The 19702-nt window shown below is 37.7% G+C and overlaps 1 protein-coding gene and 1 long non-coding RNA gene across 2 annotated transcripts; both read left to right on the top strand.

The window, feature by feature from the left end:
• The first annotated feature begins 4676 nt into the window (after nucleotides 1-4676).
• On the top strand, nucleotides 4677-6963 carry LOC133875124 (uncharacterized). Its single transcript, XM_062313129.1, has 3 exons — nucleotides 4677-4724; nucleotides 4902-6425; nucleotides 6544-6963. Exons 1-3 carry the CDS (start codon nucleotides 4677-4679, stop codon nucleotides 6961-6963), a joined length of 1992 nt encoding a protein of 663 aa, XP_062169113.1.
• Nucleotides 6964-14992: 8029 nt separating this feature from the next.
• Nucleotides 14993-18287, top strand: LOC133874931 (uncharacterized). The gene is made up of 5 exons (XR_009901408.1): nucleotides 14993-15152; nucleotides 16367-16464; nucleotides 17157-17282; nucleotides 17450-18053; nucleotides 18156-18287. It is a non-coding gene; the product is annotated as an uncharacterized LOC133874931 (long non-coding RNA).
• The last annotated feature ends 1415 nt before the right edge of the window (nucleotides 18288-19702 follow it).

Here is a 19702-nt window from a genome sequence, read left to right as displayed (position 1 = left end):
CCCTTCAAACTGTCAGCCGTTTTACAAGTAACTCCACGAACTACCAACACTTGAACTCTGACCTTCCAAACTATCAAAACGTTTTAACTTTCAAAAATGTTAATTTTTTTTTTTCGAAATATACCTATAATACTCCTGCAACATGTCATTTTTTAATTAAAAAACTAAAATAATATTTTTGAATTTTTTTATTATTATTTAATTAAAAAATGACACGTGGGAGAAGTATTGTAGATATATTTCGACAAAAATGTGTTTTTTTGAAACGTTTTGGTAGTTTGGGGGCCAGAGTCTAAACGTTGACAATTCGTGAGGCTACTTGCAAAACGGCTGAGAATTTGAAGACTAAATTGTAATTTTCACTTTTTTTATTATTATTATTTTAAATGGGGTCAGAATTAACTTGAATTGCATAAATGTTCTTATGGGGAGTGATTCTAACGTGGATTTCAACTTTTTACTCTTCAGCCTTCTAGGGACGTTTGTATACAAATGTATCATTAAGATCCCTTCCAAAGTCCAAACCTAAACAAGAAAACAAATAAATAAATAAATAAAATGTTGGAACAGTTTATGGGTCAATTACTACAATGTCTCCAAAGGGTATCTTCTAGATAGTCTCCCATACAAGTCACTGCAATCATGAAGAAAGTTAGACAAAAGAGCTTGTCCGAGCAAGTTTGGGGGGATAACTTTGATGCTTAAGTTGAATGCTGAGAAGGAGAAAAGCTCTTTGAAAGCAAGTATTCTAGTGTGTGTGCCTTGCAAAAGTTAGCCTGCGTTACCTCTCTCTCTTTCCTTTTATACCTTATCCAATCTTTATGATGATAATGTCATACCTGTCTCTTTCTTCCTTTTTATCCAGGCGGCTAGTCTCCTTCTACTCCCTTCCCGCCTACATTTAGCGGTTTTAGCATTTAATCTTGTATTCATTAGCTGTCAAATCAGTAGTTTTCACACCTACTCAATTCCTCTTCCGTTTAATGCTCTTAGGGCTCTAGGAGGGCTTTTAAGAATTGGGTTTTAGTCATTCGAAAGACTTTGGTGACTGAGGAACCCTATGCGAACTGGGGTCACTGACAATTTGTCAACATGCTCCTCTCAACAACCGCCATCGCCTCCTACAGTGTAGTCATCGCTTCCTCCTTAAAGTGCGATACCTGGCGTTGGCCCGAAATCGACCTACTACTCGCTAGTAGGCTGAGGACGCAGTGTGTGGATGGGCTTCTAAATATAGGCCGTAATTGCCGGCCCATGTCCAAACAAAAGAAATAAAGCCCTAAGAGAAAGAGAGAAAAATAAAAATACGACCTTAATGCAACCCGGATAAATAAAAATAAGGGTGTGGGTTGAAATTTTTTTGGCAGATTATGTCACATGGCGCAAAGGAAAGAAGGACGAGTGAGTGACTTGTTAGGAATGAAGTGCGTTGGCTTTTTCCAGTTTTGTGTAGACCGAAACATTGTTGAGGTAAGGTCAGCTATATACCACATGGAACATGTTGCTTGAGGCCCGTTTGGCACTTAGAGTGACCCTGAAATTCAATTATGGCAGCCTGTTTCTGTTTTGGGGCCTTTTTGAATTCCATCGATTGCCTTTAGGGATGTAAATGAAGCAAAGCTACCCGTGAGCTTGTTCGGGCTCGGCTCGATAAAGCTCAGCTCGTGTGCGACTCAGCTCGTGCGCGACTCGGTTATTAAATGAGCTACTCGCGGACACGAAAATATGCTCGATTATTAAACAATACAAACCCGTATAAAGCTCGGCTCGCTCGTTTAAAACTCGACTAGCTCGTTTATATGATACTAAATCTTAAAATTTACGTGATATAATGATAGGGCATAGTGTATTTTCATTATATAATTTAAATTGTGTAATAAACATATGATTCATCATTTATATCAACAAGACAGCAACATTTATTTTGTATGACTAGTGACTAAATATGATCTAGTCATGTAAATTATATAAAATGATCAAACAATTCATATGTGATATATATATAAATTATAGTCATATAATGTCACATAATTCATAAATTCTAACTCATAAGTATACAATTCATAGTAATATAAACTATAAAGATTAGGAACTATTGGTAACTGGATTACTTTACCGCAAAAGATTGGTATTTCTTTTTTCTTTTTTTTTTTGAGTTGAGTTGAACTTAATTTTTAATTTTTAAAACTCGTTATATGAGCTCGAGCTCGATTTGAGCTCGCAATAAATAAGCTCGAGAGCGACTTGAGCTCGTGAAAAGAAAGCTCGAACTCGTAATAAATTTAAATGAGCTAAGCTTGGACATGCACTACTCGCCCAAGCTCGGCTCGTTTACATCCCTAACTGTCTTTCATGCGTCCGGCCCACAGTTGGTGCACTGCCTAACAGCCTCAATTAATAAAAATGAAAGAAAGAGACTTTAGACTTTAATAAAAATGGAAAATGAAGAGACAACTAGTGTACATACGAATTCCATCATACTCAGATCGGAATCGGAAAACATAAGCTAGATAAACCGAATCTCATTATTATAAATGTTAAGAGCTTAAAATTATATTAAACACATTTTTTTAGCACAAACAACACCACCCATAAGCAGAAAATTAGAAGCACACTGAAATACTGGTAAAATCAAATGAATTGCGGGAATAAAATAAATACGAGGAGGGAATTCTCTGGTTTAGGATGAGAACCATCTAAAGCTTGAGAGTATTGTTTTTTTGTTACCTTCCGAATGGATCAAAAGCCGCCGCAACCAGCGATTTTCAGGCTTGAGATACTAGCAGCCGAAGGAGTCAAAATAAGCTGAGGCCCCATTTTAACTTAAATAATAATTTTTTTTTAATATTATTATTATTTTTACCAATCTATGTTCTGAAAGTGTCTTTTGAGAAGTATATTTTGTTTTTGTTTTTATGAAAAAATGTTTTAATATGATATAAAAATAATAAATATTAGTCTATATTAATATGTAGGGTTAAGTACAAAAAAGCCCCCCAAACTACCACCCGTTCTCTGGATGGCCCCTCGAACTACCAGTACTTGCAGTCTAGCCCCCCAAACTACCAATTACTTATTTTTTGGTCTCATCCATCACTTTGTGCCGTCTAAGTGGATGGAAACCAAGTCACGCGCCGTGTGCGTGACTCTTTTAGTCAAAAAGCTCGAAAATACCCCTCTCCCTAAAGTTGAAATTCTCATTGTGCCCTCCGAAACAATGAGTGTAAATTTCACGGCATTATTTAGTATATTTACAATAGGGTTAAATATATTTTAGCCCCCAAACTACCACCCTTTCTCCGGATGGCCCCCCAAACTACCAATGCTTAGATTCTGGCCCTCCAAACTACCACTTTCTGATTTTTTGGCCCCATCCGTCTATTTATGCCGTCAATTCTAACAGAAAGTGGCCAAAAACCTGAAATACCCCTCCCTTAACCGTGGGAATTTCAAAGTGTAGGAGGGGTATTTTCGAATTTCTGTTTAGAATTGACGGCATAAATGGACGGATGGGGCTAAAAAATCAGAAAGTGGTAGTTTGGGGGGCTAGAATCTAAGCATTGGTAGTTTGGGGGGCTAAAATATATTTATCTCTTTACAATAATACCATTCGATAATAACCTATGCGATTTGGGCATTTTTTACTTTGTCTTTTTTCTAGGGTTCACGATCGTGGAGAGCTTCAAAGGGGGCTTTGTCTTTTTTCTAGGGTTTACGATCGTGGAGAGCTTCAGAGGGGGCCAATTGTGCGGACTATGTCGAAGGAGGGTGTCGACCGTTTTTTATTGCCATGGACTGAGTGAATACGAGAGTTGAAGACGAAAGGGTGCCGAGTTGAAGCAGAAATTTCTGGGTGTCGACCTTGTTTTCTTGCCCATTACTGAGTGAAGACGAGAGTTGAAGATGAGAGGGGGCCGAATTTCTGGGTGCCGACCTGGTTATTTGCTGCCGAATTGAAGACCCATTCTCGGTACCGAGTTGAAGACCCATTCAGAGGGTGCCGACATGAAGACCTATATTGCTACCGAGTGATTTCCAAGCTCGCCGAGTGATTTCCAAGCTCCTCTTTCATCGGGTTGCTCTGCCTTACCAAACCCATGAGCCTTGAGAATTTTTTAGACTGCCTAAACCCAAGTATCTTTAATTGTTTTTATAATGCCTTATGTTATTTGTTTGTTTATTGAAACCCCACTTTGTTTTATTGGGTGTAAGACCTTTTTCTGTTAGTTTATTGGAAGCCCACATTTTCAATTGGTTTGCTTGTTTAGTTGGTCCCACAATTGAGTGAAGATAATGCCGACATTATTGGGGTGGGGTTGTGTTGTCTGCTTGTTGTCTGGTCAGTTGTTCAATTGGTTTGGGTTGCTTGTTTTGTTGGTCCCCCAATTGAGTGAATATAATGCCAACTGTATGGATGCTTTAGTGGTCCCCTAGGCTATGAGCATATTTTAATAATGGCTGCTTGTTGCCTTTAATAATGTAGCACGTCCTATAACAAAACCCTAAATAAAACCCAATGCATTGTTACAGTACATGAATGTTCTTTTGAAAAGAAAAAAAAAAGTCTATGGTGTTCATAATTTGTTGCTTGTGGGGGCAGGAAATTTTGGTCCTGTGTGTCTGTACCTTAGCTTCCAGAACATCCTAATTTCTAATTAAAATCTTTCCAAGCAAACATGGAGTCTAAGGGGCTAGCTCCTGTTAGTGGGGCTATTGTTCTTGATGTAAAGTTGCCATGATTACTTTTCAACATGCTTTAGTTTAGGGTTTTTATTTTTCTAGTTAAGTCATTTAGACCTACATATATAATATACTTATTGCTTTATTTTATTCTCTTTTATTGTGAAGATGGCTAGACGAGCATTTGTTTTTGAGGTGCACTATGGAGGTCACTTTGATAGGCGTTTCATGAATACATATGTTGGGGAGATATTAATGTGTACAAAGAGACCATTAAGCATGATAAGTTGTCATTTTCTGTTGTTAAGGGTATTGCAAAAAGTTATGGGTACAAATCAGGGGACTTAATTTACTACTTACTGCCAGGTAGTACTCTTCGAAATGGCTTGAAATTAATTACATCGAACTTTGATGTACATGAAATGGTTCAAGCCCACTCAGGTCTACCAATTGTTGAGTTGTACATCAATTCATTTAGTGAGTCCATACCTGACATCGGTGAGGAGAACAATGATGATGATAATGGTGATGATGAGGGGGGGTATTCTAGGATTGAGCGAGATGATCCATATTGGGATGAGGTAGATGAACCAGATCTGTTCGTTGAGAATAATGATGTTCCTAGGTCATCTATGGGGGGGGGGGGGGGGGGGGAGGGGAGGGAAAATAGTGGGGAAGATAGTGATGGTGGTGAGGGTGAAGAGAGTGGTGAGGATGGAGAGTGTGAAGAGGGTGGTGAAGACGATGGTAGGTCAACAGTCGACCGTTCCAACATTAGATCTAATGATGATGATGATGATGCCAACTCAGACATGGCACGTAGTGACATTCTTACATCTCCTCCCAAAAGTGATGAGGAGTACGAGGTAGCCTCCCAGAGTCGGATGAAACATGTCACAAAGCGGTCTGAGTTTCATACGACTGATATGGGTAATAATGATTTTGTGATTGGTCAGAAATTCTCATCGATCCAGGTGTTTAGAGATGCAGTTAGGGAGTCTAATGTAAATATGGGGAAGGATGTAAAGTTTAAGAGAAATTACCTTGCTAAGTGTATAGTAGTATGCAGGGATACAAGCTGTAAATATAGGATTTATGGGCGCCAGTGCAAGGATGAGGAATCCTTCGAAGTTAGATCATTTCAGCCCATATACAGCTGCAGGAGGAAACATAAAAATTCGATTTTGAAATCAAAGTGGATTGCGGACAAGTTAATTGACAAGTTCAGGGCACAACCCAACATGCATGTAAAAGCAATTGTAGATGAGGTGAAAGATAGGTGGGGTGTTGATGTGAAAGAGCATAGATTGTATCGGGCTAGAAGACTAGCAAAAGATAAGATCTGTGACAAAATGAACGAACAGTACAACAAACTATGGGACTATATAGAGACAATTAGAAGAACGAATGTTGGCAGTTGTGTAATGATGAAGGTAGATAGGCCTTTACCTTACATCCCAGCAAAATTTCAGCGGCTGTACTTGTCCTTAGCGGCCATGAAGAGAGGCTTTCTTGTTGGTTGCCGTCCAATCATTGGCTTGGGCGGATGCTTCTTAAAAGGCCCGCATAAGGGCCAACTATTGGCTGCAATTTCGAGGGATGCAAACAACCAGATGTACCCATTGGCATTTGCGGTTGTGGAAGTTGAAATCAAAGAGAGCTGGACATGGTTTTTAGAAGCTTTGCTTTCGGACCTTGGCACTCCTTCCACAAAGGCATGGACATTCATTTCTGATCGTCAGAAGGTAAAGATGTTTATTATGATATATTTTTGATCTTTCATTTAATCAATGTTTATTATGATACAAATTAATGTAGTTATGACATTTTAATTGGTTGACATTTTAATTTTACTTTGTGCAGGGTTTGGTCCCGAGTTTGGAAGTTGTAGCTCCTGGTGCTGAGCACCGGATTTGCTGTATACATTTGTACCCAAATTACACAGATGTAGGTCACAAAGGTTTGGCGTTGAAGGATAAGCTATGGACCGTAGCTGCAGGCTACATAGAGGCTGAATGGACTAGAGAAATGGAGGAGTTAAAGAGTATAAGCCTGGACGCGTACGAGTGCTTGTCCAAGATTGACCCAAGTACGTGGTCGAGGGCTTGGTTCAGTACCTTCTCCAAGTGCGATTTAATTGTGAACAACCTCTCAGAGTGTTTCAATTCGTGGATTTTGAAACAACGTGACTTGCCAATAATATTGCTACTGGAAATGTTAAGGAAAAAAATTGCTGAAGAGATACCAAAAGAAGTGGGAAGCCATCATGAACATGGATGGTAGGATTTGTCCCAAAATTCAGGCGTAGTTAGATGAACTCGCACATGATGCTGGTCATTGCTACGACGTGTATGCTGGGGATGGGTTCTTTGAAATCACAAACAAACAGAAACAATATGTGGTGAACCTAGTGACAAGAACCTACAGGTGTAGACAATGGGACATGACAGGTATTCCATGTGCACATGCAATATGTGCAATATGGGTTGATGGTGCTGACCTGTGGATTATGTTTCTGCTTGGTATACTGTAGATATGCTAAAAAAAGCATATGAACCGATCGTGTATCCCATGCCTGGAGAAGAACAATGGACAAAGACAAACTGTAAGCATGTAGACCCACCAGTGGTTAGAATACAACCTAGGAGGCCGAGAGTAGTGAGGACCAGAGGACCAGATGAGCCCAGGAATCAATACAGGATGAGGAAGGGTGGGGTTACTATGAGATGTTCCAGGTGCAGGAGGACTGGACACAACGCAAGAACATGTCCCCGCGTAAGAATAGAAGCAGTGAATTACAGAGGACAAAGCATGAGTGATGTAAATTCCTTTGACAAATGTTTTTTCAATGTGCTAGGTACAATCTACAGTTGATACTGAGCTGAATCCTCAATCTACAATTGATTCTGCATCGGTAATTTTCAAAACTCTCATAACTTTTGCATCATTTACATTGAATTTGACACTAACTCTCTAACTCTCAACAAGATTTTGCAGCCCTAAATTCCCCAACATACCCCACAAACCAATGTTGCATCGTCTAGAGGTACCGTTAAGGGTAGAGGTAAGGGTAAGGGTAGGGGTATTGGCAGGGGTAGGGGTCAACCAACCCCACAAGGGCTTACAACTTCAAGGGACTTAGTTGCAGGTAGAGGTCAGCCTCAACCTTGGACCAATGCTTGGGTGAGTACTCAAAAAACCCATATTTTATGTGTTGTTTATTTATTTTGTTGGCTCATAGGGATGTTAATAAACCAGTCCGTTCGACAACCCACTCGGTTTAGCCCGATTCGAACTCGAGCTCGATACTATAGAAACTCGCTCGTTACTGTTGAAGCCTGCTCAATTAGTAAGTGATATATACCTGACTCACTCGGCAAAACTCGATAGGAGCTCGCGAGCTCAGCTCGTTTAAAGCTCGACTAGATCGTTCACCCGACTCGTTAGCTCATTCACATCTCTTATATATTACTAAAAATGAGTTATATAAATTTAAGTATGTATATTAGTAATTAAGTAATATATGTTGTGTGTGTGTGTGTGTGTGTGTATTAGTTAACATACTAACTAATTAGTTCATAAACTAACATATTATCTAATTTATTAACATATGCTAAGTAAATGTAATTAACTATATGTTACTCGATATTTTTATATATATATAGTACACTATCTAAGTAAATATTGTATTACATATTAAATATAATACTTTGATAATAGTATTTAGTATGTTAAACTAACATATTAAGTTATTAATAGTTGTTTGAAGGTTTTTCACAAACTCGGGTTTGAATTCCGCTTCGATCACATATTGAAAAATTTAATAGCCTACCTCAAGCTCTAGTTGAGCCGAGCTTGCCAAGTAACCCGGCTCGGCTCGAATGTCATTCTCAATGAGCTCGAGCTCGAGCTCGTTCGAGTTTTAAATGAGCCGAGCTTGAACACACATTTTATAGCTCGGTTCGAATTCGAACTCGACTATTTAAGCTCGACTCATAAACGAGCCAGTCTTGAAATCTTCAAACTCGACTCGATTACATCCCTAAATGGCTCAGCTGGTTTATGTAAATTCTGGTGTAAATCAATTACCTATTAGAGTCACCTTATATGGTATGCTAGGGAACACTAGTCATTTCATACCTTTGGTAGTGTAAAACGTGTTTCCATTGTAGTTTAATCATTACATGGAATAGATCGGTATGAAACTAGATACCTTATCATTGTGGCCTAATTAAAGTTTTCATGTATCATGTATGCTTATTAGGATGTTTTATAAAGTAGTAAGATAGGGAGCATCAATCCTCCACACCTTTGGTAGTATAAACGTTTTTCAATTATAGATTAATATTTACGTGGTAAGTGTTTGATGTGAAACTAGGTGCTTTATAACTACGTCCTATCGAAAGTATTTTCATGTCGAGGTCGTCGTAATGGTTAACACCCATTACGCGCTCATATCATGCATGTTAGGAAGATCCATATAGACTTTAAGCATTTCATTGGTTGAGGATTAGATGAGATCATTACCCTAAGTTTTCTTTTAAGTTTGTTTCATTTTTCGTCTATATTACCTTACTTGTTGTAGCTTTAATTCTACAACCTTTATTTTTATTTTCTTTTTCAAAGTTAAGTTAAGTTAAATTCACTCTTTAAGTATCCCGTTACGCAAAACAACCCCAATCTCTGTGGTTCGATAACCCTTATTATAGTACAATTGATTCGTACTGTTGCAAAGTGGTTCAATATATAAATTTAAAATCCACGTAGTCGAGTTGACAACCAATGACGTCATATTTGTCTCCTCCTTCCTTTTTCTCTAGGCGGCCAGTCTCCTCCTGCTCCCTTCCTGCCTACATTTTGCAGTTTTAGCATTTAATCTTGCATTCATTAATTGTCAATCAGTCGCTTTCATGTCTACTTAATTTCTCTTCCGTTTAATGCTCTCAAGACTTTAGGAGGGCCTTTAAGAAGTGGGTTCTGGTCACTCGAACAACTTTGGCAACCACGGAACCCTACACGAACTGGGGTCACTAGCGATTTGTCAACATGTTCTCGGTGACTGGCGATAGCCTGCTCCTCTCAGCGACCATTATCGCCTCCTACATTGTAGTCATCTTTTCCTCCTAAAGTGAGCGATGCCTGGCCCGAAATCGACCTACTACTCGCTAGTAGGCGGAGGACTCATTGTGTGGATGGGCTTCTGAATATGGGCCATAACTGCCAGCCCATGTCCTAACAAAAAATAAAATCCTAAGAGAAAGGGAGAAAAATAAGAATGCAACCCGGATAAATAAAAATAATGGTGTGGGTGGAAATTTTTAGGGAGATTATGTCACATGGCTCTAAGGAAAGAAGAACGAGTGACCTTATTAGGAATGAAGTGTGAGTTGGGCTTTTTCCAGTTTTGTGTAGACCGAAACATTGTTATGGTAACAACGAAGACGTTTCCAAGAAACTTTCCTCTGGAAAGCACTTTGCCCTCTCTCCTCTGAAGACATCTCATCTGCTACCCTTGGTTGCTGAGAAGGAGGTAGTGAAATCCACTGCCTCCTCCTCCCCCTTCCCTTTCTCGCCTTTTTTGAAGCCCAACCAGCTTCTTTGGAGGTCCTATCTATCACCCCAAGCGATTTATCTCGGTTCAACATCTCCTTTGGCTTCTCCTCCACCGTGACTCCAGATTTGCCACCTTCTTGCAGTTCTTAGATTTGATTTTTTCAAAATCAGATCTGTCCACCTCAGGATGCTCTACCACCACACAAGTCCCTCCACCGTGATCTAGGCTTCTTCTGCTCCACTCTGCCACCAGCTGTTTTCCTGTCCGGCCACCATACGTTGGAGCGTGTCCAACACGCGCCTGCGAGTAGATCTTACTCGCGGGTGTGTGTCTCACACGTGCCGGCGTGTGGACAGCGCAAAGCCGCGTGCGACGACTCTCTCTGCCCTCCACAGCTGCCGTCGGACTACTGTGGTGTCTCTGGTTACATCGCCGATGCGTGGTCCTAACGCACCGACGAATGTACGCTCCCTGCTAGCTTTCAGATTTTTTTTTTATTTTTTATTTTTTTATCAAGGTATCCTAGGGAGCCTATCACTGAACAGTACCACATGCTTATCTCCCACACTCCCACACAGGAGGCCTTATTGGTGTAGAGGCCCAACTAAGCATCCCCAGACTAATCCCTGGCCCAATACCCATAGCCACTCAGAGTACGAGGAGTTGAGTCGCAGGCTTTGCAGGTGGCTGGCCCTAAGAGGTTGTTTGCACCTGGATGGATTCGAACTCGTGACCTCACGGGTATTACACCCTAGAAGCCCCGCGCCTTACCACCAGGCCATCCCCTTGGGGTTTAGCTTTTAGATTGTTGTTCCTTAAATTTGTTTTGCATGTGTTTTTTTTTAGGCTTTTGCTTTATATATGTTTTTAGTGTTCTTCTTTGTTTTCCTTGTAACTGTTACCAAACAGGTGTTTGGGTCCTCTAAACTCTTTATACACCTTTAGCCACTTTTACTGGTTTGCTTGGGTTCTTTGCATCTGTGCCCAGAACCAATTGGCCCGCGTCATTTATTTGATACATTGCCACCGCGTCATTTATTTGATACATTGACACTGCGTACTTGCTTTCTTAGGAGTTTTTTGTTAGGTTGCCCAGCCCTAGTTTATTGTAATTTCATTTCCTTTAAGCTTAAAGCTTAGCTTTGGCTTTAGTTTGTAGTACCTTTTCATGTATCTACAATATATATATATATATATGCTTTTATAGCATTTGTAGCTTTGGCGTGAAAATGTAGTAACAACTAGCATCTCTACATACTATAAGACGATTTTTTTTTTGGTCCCTGTTTGCATAAATAATCTTCCATATCAATGAGAACATGGTTGCTACTTAAAGTTAAAGATCGAGAAGTACCTAAAGGTGCCTCTTGCCCTTACCATATTTCATAGAAACATTGTTGAATTGTGGACTAGTGTATTTTACGACTTCTTAAAATGGCTATTAGATTTACAAAACCCAGTCCTGTGGTTGTGTATGAAGCCCTGACCACTCGCATAATTGATTTTTATCCAGAGTTTTTGCTTCTTCTGCCTCCATTCTAATTTTAGCTCTAAACTGTTTATGGAACTTGTGGACCGAGGAGAGACCTGACGGATGCACCCCGGTTATTTATTGTGCGTTACAAAAGAAATTCGACCGAGGATGATATGAAAGTTGAGAGAAAGCCAAAGAGTAAGTGGGATACATTACAAGGTGATGATCTGGATCCTGCATCACAGCTTGTGGCGAGATACAAGGGCTCAGGTGAAATTTTGCAGGTATAAATGCCTTGGAGGAAAAATTTCAATTGGTAGACTAAGATGGAGCTGGGCCATTTCGGAAAAAAAGGGTGGAGATCTTGGATGGTTTCCACGAGGTAAGGTGGCTGGGCCATTTCAGGAGGTTGCCTTTTAACACACCTGTTGGAGCTACCAGTGCACCATTCAAATCAACGTGTGATTTCTGTCCTTCACATCAGCGTTCCCCTGTAATGAGATTGGCTGAGAATATTTTGTTTATTTTCTTTGATAATGCAGACATGGATACCACATCATCTTATTCTTATCTGAAGGGAGAAAGAACTGATTCTCTGCACTAGAATTCAGACGAATCTAAGATGCAAAATAACATATGTAATATGTCTACATTTAACTCGGTGGCTGGATATATATTGCTTTCCTTTGAAGTAAAATGCTCTTGAAGTCTGTATTTTCCAGTTGAAGAAAGAAAATGGGTTTCTCTCTGTATATTGGTTTGTGATCCTATATCCTACTTTTCAATGATAATTTGTTGTTGGGAGTATCAAAGGTGTGGATGTGGCAGGGATCCACGCAGAGTTCATAATAAGAAAATTAATGAAGGATCGATAACAAAGTGTGTATAAAAAAATGAGTTATGGACAAACTGCAAAGATAAACTGCCAATGTATTTGATGTTTGCAACAGACCATGACAATACATATGTATTTATCCTTTTGGGTTTTTTAATTAACTTCATTTGATTTGATTTGTCACAGATGCTGCTTTGGTCAATATAAGTCCAAACCATTTCAGTCAGCAACGTTATATATATATATATATATATATATATATGCTTTTATAGCATTTTTAGTGCTCTTTAATTTGCAGTTTGGATGTATAGATGACTCGTGTAACGATCTGCATCATGCATGTTTCAAGGATGACAGCGGGCCAAAAAAGAGGGACAGGGCTAGAACTGTGTCAAATAAAGATCAAGCTCCTTCCATGAGTAATATATAGATGCTGCTCAAAAAGTGGAGGCTGAAAGTCATGAACATGCACGATGATCCTCAAACCGAAGATCATAACCATATTGATGCTACAGGAACAGAATATTATCGTCAGTTTTGCAACCATTTGCAACTATAGAAAATTATGAGTTTATGATCATATTGTGAGAACCACTCGTACCTTATCTAACTCCCTTTAGCACTTACACTTTTGAATTGCAAATGCCACATGGCGATATTTATGAAAACATCAAACGGCATTGTTCATATATAGTGAGGGCTTGGGGGATCTGATATTGGTTCTATAAAATCATGTGTAGATTCTTAAAGTAGTGTGTGAAATGAGAAGAGTAGTGATGCACCGACAACTATGGGGAGGGAGGGAGGGAGACTAATTGATACCATCTACCTTTCTTTTCTCAGCTAAATTCATGGCCAAGAATTGAAATCTACCATTAATCTTTAAAGATGTGAGAGACTGTTTCATCCCCATAACTAAATCGTGAGATTTTGTTTTTTGTCAACTTCTACCGTGTTTTTCAATTTTATTTTCAGGCAAAAGATTCTTCTACTAGCCATCTATATATGCCAAAGATTAGAAGTTGAAATTCTTGTAGACTTACGCGTACATGGCTTTTCAAATATCAGACCAGAGCAAAAGCTTTAAAAAAATGTCTCTATCGTTTGAAATCATATTGTTAAGGAAATTTTATCAACTAAATTATTGCTGATCATTAATGAAAAAGTTACAGGATTACTAAGTTATCACCTAAAGATAATTTTCTTGTAAAGCATCTTCGCACTCCCGAGCAGCTAATTAATTGTATCAATTCCTTTATATCCTCATGGAGAATTTGTATTTATTACAAATAAAGATCTTATAATTTCCAATTGATAAAGGATGGAATTTCTGTATCGGATAACAGGTGAGTGTGATTAATTGCAATGCAATGCTAAATTCTCAATTCTCAACTCTCAATTCTCAAGAATTCAAAGCATGTATGGCAAAATGCAGCGTGCAATTGCTGATTATTTGTAAGGAAAGAAAATGAAAGGAAACAACGAGAAAATGACAGTGAATGACTCAATTGGCCTAGCTAACTGACTATACGTTTGCCAATTGCTAAAGTTGACAACGCATCTCTCTTCATCCCAATGAGATAAAGTTGTTTAACAAATTGCTAAACCTTATTTACAAACAGAAATTTAGGTTTACCCCTGCTTCTCCACCGTTATTCCACTTGCCCTTGCCTTGGCCACCATCTCCTTGTACTCAAGACGATTCACCCTTGTAGCCACCCTCACCTTCACCTCAGCACCAAGCTTTCCCATATTCTTCATGGTTGTAACCTCTTCCATCTCTGACAGATTGTTCACAGCAATAATGGCAGCTTTCCTGAGTTGACGGCAAACTCGACTCCTCACGTAGGACAAGCGATGTTTCTTGTCTTCAAGGATTTTTTTCAGCTTTGAAAGTTGCTTATTCATCTTCTTGATCTCAGATTGCAGATCAGAAGACTCCTCACTGGCTTCTTCGATCTCCTCCTTCAACAGAACAACTTCAGCTAGAGAAGAACCGCGGTGAGACCAACGGCGGTAAGGACCACGACCACGAGCCATTTTGATTGATTTGGAGTTTGCTCTGTTCTGATTTCTGAAGAAGAGTGCGTGTGAGGAAATAATAAAAGGAATTGCCTATTTATAGGCTACAAATTTGAAAAACCGCATGTTGATTTACGATTATGCTCTTTTGTTCTTCTTCTTTAGAGGGTTCTATTTGTCTTTCAGCATTTCCTTAGATTTGGCAAATTACTATTTTGCGCCTGTTTACCCTTCGGCGGCTGGCAAAGGAATTGCTGGGTATTTTTGTCTTTTCCATCTTCTATCTTGCAGAGTGAGAGATTTTTCATTCTTCATCTTTTGCAGCCTTTTAGATGACAATTTTGCCCTTAATTTATTTACTGACTCAATCAATTTGAAGAGGGATAAAGGATTTTATTACGTATTTGTTTGTCTTTTCCCAGCCTCTCTGCAACAATATCTTCTCTCTCATCTCTGTATCTCTTTTCCCCAAATTTCCCTTAATCCACGAAACTCATAACGGAAAATTTTCTGAAGATGGTGAAACTGATCGGCTTAGATATGGTTTATCATCCATGCAAGGTTGGCGTACAATCATGGAAGATGCTGTGAGTAATTAAGGAGACCTTTGCTCTTTCTCAATTTTTACAACGTACAAATCCTGTTTGGTACATATTTTTAAATAGTTCCTCTTCTTTTTTCTTTAGTGAGAATAAAGCATGAAACTCGATTTTTGCACACTTTTGATATGGAGAAACATCGCGAGAGATTGACGTTAGTTTCATCTTTAAAGCTTTTTCCAGTTTCTAACAAGTTTAGATTGATTCTTGAACATTTGTGAGATAATAAGGGCAACTTTTTCGTGGCTCTTTTTTATTTAATAATACCTTTCTTGCATAATCTGAAACTGAAAAATCTGATAGATTAGAGTTTTTTTTTTAAAATGTGTCATTATTGGGAAAATTTTGCAAAGCAGTTCTTTTAGATGCACTGCTGAGCTCATGTCCTGTATCACTTCTATTATCATTTTCTTTCTATTTCAAAAAATTGGAATGTGGCATGGTTATACGTCTTTCGTGTGCATTAGTTTTGGTGGAGATGGTTGCTGCCATGGTAATTAAACCTTTCCAAGTAGGATAATCATAAACTGTCTACTTGTCTGTCTTGATTCCGTAGCAGCAAACTATGCATGATTTCTTTTAGAGTTTGTAAACTTTCTTTCCACTTTGTGTTTGGGAAGTAACACCTTGTTTCTTGTTTTGGGAATTGTGTGAGTACCGCGACTTTTCAGCATTCTTCAAAGTTTCAACACTCTGCATAATAAGAAATATATTTAATGTGTTTTTTTTCCACCACTTTTTTTTTTTTTTTTTTTTTTTTTTTTTTTTTGATTAGTAATTTGCGCGTAAATAAAATATTTCACTAAATTACTTATCAAAAACATTTACTGAAATATTCCATTTAAGCCTGGATCTTTTTTTATATGCTTGTCACTCAGCTCATGAGCAACTTGTGCAGAATTTGGACTTATATACCAATTATGCATTAGCGTTTTCTTTGAGGGCTTTAAATGTATTGGATCCAGTGAATGACATCTGCACTTTAAATATCTGTATAATTTTTTTTATTATTGTTACGCCAATACCTTTGGTATGTTGCATAGGTTCTTTACAGATACAGAATATCACAAATAATTATTTTAGTGGTCTTTGTGCTGGTTTAGCATTTTATGGACCTGTTTGATTATATCTGTTTGACCTAGATTTATTTTTATAAAAATGATTGATTTGCTGTTGATTAATATGGTCATTTCTTTTGTTAGCATGCTGCGTATCCCTATCTCGATCTGAGCTAAACATTCTTTAGAAATTGAATGCTATGACCTGACCTGCTAAGGAGGATTCACGATGGAAATTACAGGTGGACTTAAATTTGTCACCACTTGTTATGGAATTGTTGGTGTGTTATATAAGTAAGACTTTTAAAACTTTGGACATTTTCTTTTTCAATTTTTATGAACTCGTGGTGTTTTCTTTTCAATTTTCTTTTTTCCTTTTCTCGTGTAAGTATGAACCAAAACATTCTTTCCCAGCACCATCTTTAACAACCCCTCCCCTCGGGGCTTTCTTATTATTGCTATTGTTTTGGTGCAACAAGAAATAGAAAATTCAACCTACTTGAGCTAAGTAGTTACTTAAGACTGAACTGATCAAATCTCTTTGGGACTCAAATATTGAAGTTCTAGGACTTTTATTTTTCTTCATAATTTCCATGTGTGTTATCACGGTATTTTACTCTCACAGTGGACACACACACACAGATATATATATATATATATATATATCACCCAGTACTGAAAAAAGGAAACACACACACACACACAGATATATATATATATCACCCAGTACTGAAAAAAGGAAACATACACACACACACACACACACACACACACACACACACACACACATATATATATATATATATATATATATATATATATATATATATATATATATATATATATATATATATATATATCACCCAGTACTGAAAAAAGGAAACATTTGTCATGTTGCCTTTTTATTCTTATACAGCTTACTTGGTTTCTGTAGGCTGTACTTTGCTAATATTGGGATTGGGTCTCCTCCAAATGACTATCACATGCTGATACAGTGAGTAACATTCTATGGGTGAATTGTATTGGCTGCAGCAGGTGTCCTAAGAAAAGTGGTTTCGATGTATGCACCTCTAACTTTACTTATTGAATTGAGTCTCTCAATTTTTTGGATTAGAACTATTAAAGTTTTGATGCATATTCCCTCACATGTGGATGTTATATCAAGTTTTCCAAATTATGTTGAGCATTTTTTGGAGAAACAGTATTATTATGATTATTCTATTGCAGATAGAAATGACACTATACAACCTAAAGAGCTCCTCTACTTCAGGTTTGGTTACTTGTGACCAAGCTTTTTGCACTTCCACATATGATGTCTAGCAATGATTAGAAATAATTGTTAGTAGTGATTCAAGAGAAAGTATAGAGTTGCAGAAAATCAGTTTGATGTGAAATAAAGGTATTGACTTTTGTGAGAAAAAAGTGAAAAAAAAGTAGTTTTGAAAATAATTCCCTTAGGGCCCTCATTTTGAAATTTCTGAATGTAAGTGGAGAAGTTTTGGAGTACTTCATATGCAACTGCCCCTTTCTTGAACGACTGTGGGTGGAAGGTTCGAAAACTCTTGTCAATCTGAAAGTTGCTGGTCCATTGCTCCGCTTGAAGCACTTAGAAATATCCCAATGCTTAAAGTTAGAAAACCTAGAGATTTCTGCAAAAAATCTAGTATCATTCGTATACTTTGGGCCAAGAATAACCATGCCTTTTAAGTATGTACCCAACCTTGTTGAAATGTCTTTGGAGGGCAATTATTATTCAATCTATAAATTCTGCGAGTTTTCAAGTTATCTTCCACGGCTAGAGACGCTTGTATTGGATCTTTCGAAGGTCGAGGTATGTATGTAAAATTATGTTGGTTATGTTTTTCTTTTATAGGTTTTCCTTTTGAAATATGGAACTTTAGTTTTCTGCTCTAACTCTTGGTTCGTTTTACAGAAAAAAAATGAAGCTCCTTGAATTTCATACATTAAGTAATCTAAAGCAATTAGAGTTGATAGCCACTGAAAAAAGTGGTAATGCAAGCCTTCTTTGGCTGACTTCCCTGTTAAAAGCAGCTCCTGTCTTGTGCAGATTAACACTAAAGGTAAATGTTCATACTTGTTCCCAACATAAATTATCCAATTGTGTGATTTGGTGGTTGGTTGATGGTAGAGTAATGCTTGTGGTGCTTTGGTTTATATTAAAATCTGCATAAAGCTTTTAGCTTTCATTCCAAGTGTTTAAATTGGTTTCGTCTTGTAGTTTTACCTTGTTAGCACATCATTGTTTGTTCATTGCCATGCCATAAGGATAAAAAAAATGCTGTCATAACATTTGGCATATTCAACTGTTTAAGTTTTGCACCAAGAATGTGTACTCTTTGTTTAGAGTATTACGACTTCAGAAATTTTAGTTTACCTATTTTCAGCAGGTACCTGGGTTCCTCATGAAATATTTAATAATAGAATATCATGCCATGTTGAGGATTTACATGCATGCCCTAGAGACTTATGGAATTAGATTGGCTTAATGGGTTATGGTCATTCCTCCTTGGTTTCTGATTCAATTTCGAAGTGGGATTTCAGTTCATCCTTTTGATTTCATGCTGAACTGTCAATTTTTTTTTTTAAATAAAAAATAAAATTAAAAACCATATAGACTTTTTTTACTCTTCTGTTCTTTATTCGTATATGATATTTGGCCCTTTTTTATTTTATTTTAAGGTTTGTAGAGTTAGGGTGTTTCGTAAATTTTGTAATTGCGTACCTTTGTTGATTCTCTCTCTCTCTCTCTCTCTCGTGCAAATAAAAACCTTTACTGATCCTAAATGATTTTGGGAAAGAAAAATATTGAAAAAAGCATACTTTTATTTTCTGTATTATTTTGAGTCGCCATTTTCTCTTATTGCAATATATGGTGGTTAAACCAAGTGGGTGCAGACTATATTGTTGCTAAGGTATACCTTCAATACAGCATCAACTTTTATTTTTCATTACATAATTCAAGCTTTATATGTTTTCCATGGGTTTCTGTTGCTGTTTTGTATTCAGGCTTTTCTTTTTTTATTTTATACATAGTCATGTTTTTCAGCTTATGTTTATTTATCAGGGTGGCAAGTTTTAACTAATTTTTTAGTTTTTTGGACTGCAGCCTGTTAAAAGCCCTGTTACAATTTGTGGCAATATTCATGGGCAATTTTATGACCTCGAAGAGATTTTTCGCATTAGAGGGAAGGTATTTGTTTGACTGGGGCTTTCGACTTTCTACTCATTGTGTTTGTTGAAGGAATGGTGATCAATGAACTGACGGGTTTTTCCAATTAGAGAATTTCAATTCTCTGACTACAGTTGCTGTGTTAGGATAAATTATTGTTGCAAGTGTGAAAGAGGTTTCTGACCTATCAAAAAAAAAAAGTGTGAAAGAGGCTTCTTAGAGCTTTGGAGAAGCAAACCAAGAGGTGTAAATAGTGTGATTTTTAATAGTATCATTGCGGCTTTATTTAT

The sequence above is a fragment of the Alnus glutinosa genome, chromosome 8, assembly GCF_958979055.1.
Source record: "Alnus glutinosa chromosome 8, dhAlnGlut1.1, whole genome shotgun sequence".
NCBI classification, from domain to species: domain Eukaryota; kingdom Viridiplantae; phylum Streptophyta; class Magnoliopsida; order Fagales; family Betulaceae; genus Alnus; species Alnus glutinosa.
Note: the sequence above shows the minus strand (reverse complement) of the source record. Positions and strands in the feature narration are given on the sequence as shown.

Excerpts from the sequence above, each read along its gene's own strand:
- LOC133875124 (XM_062313129.1), top strand. The coding sequence starts at position 4,677 with ATGGAGTCTAAGGGGCTAGCTCCTGTTAGTGGGGCTATTGTTCTTGAT. Across the intron at positions 4,725-4,901 it reads GTGGGGCTATTGTTCTTGAT|GCGTTTCATGAATACATATG; the intron begins GTAAAGTTGCCA and ends TCACTTTGATAG. Across the intron at positions 6,426-6,543 it reads TCATTTCTGATCGTCAGAAG|GGTTTGGTCCCGAGTTTGGA; the intron begins GTAAAGATGTTT and ends TACTTTGTGCAG.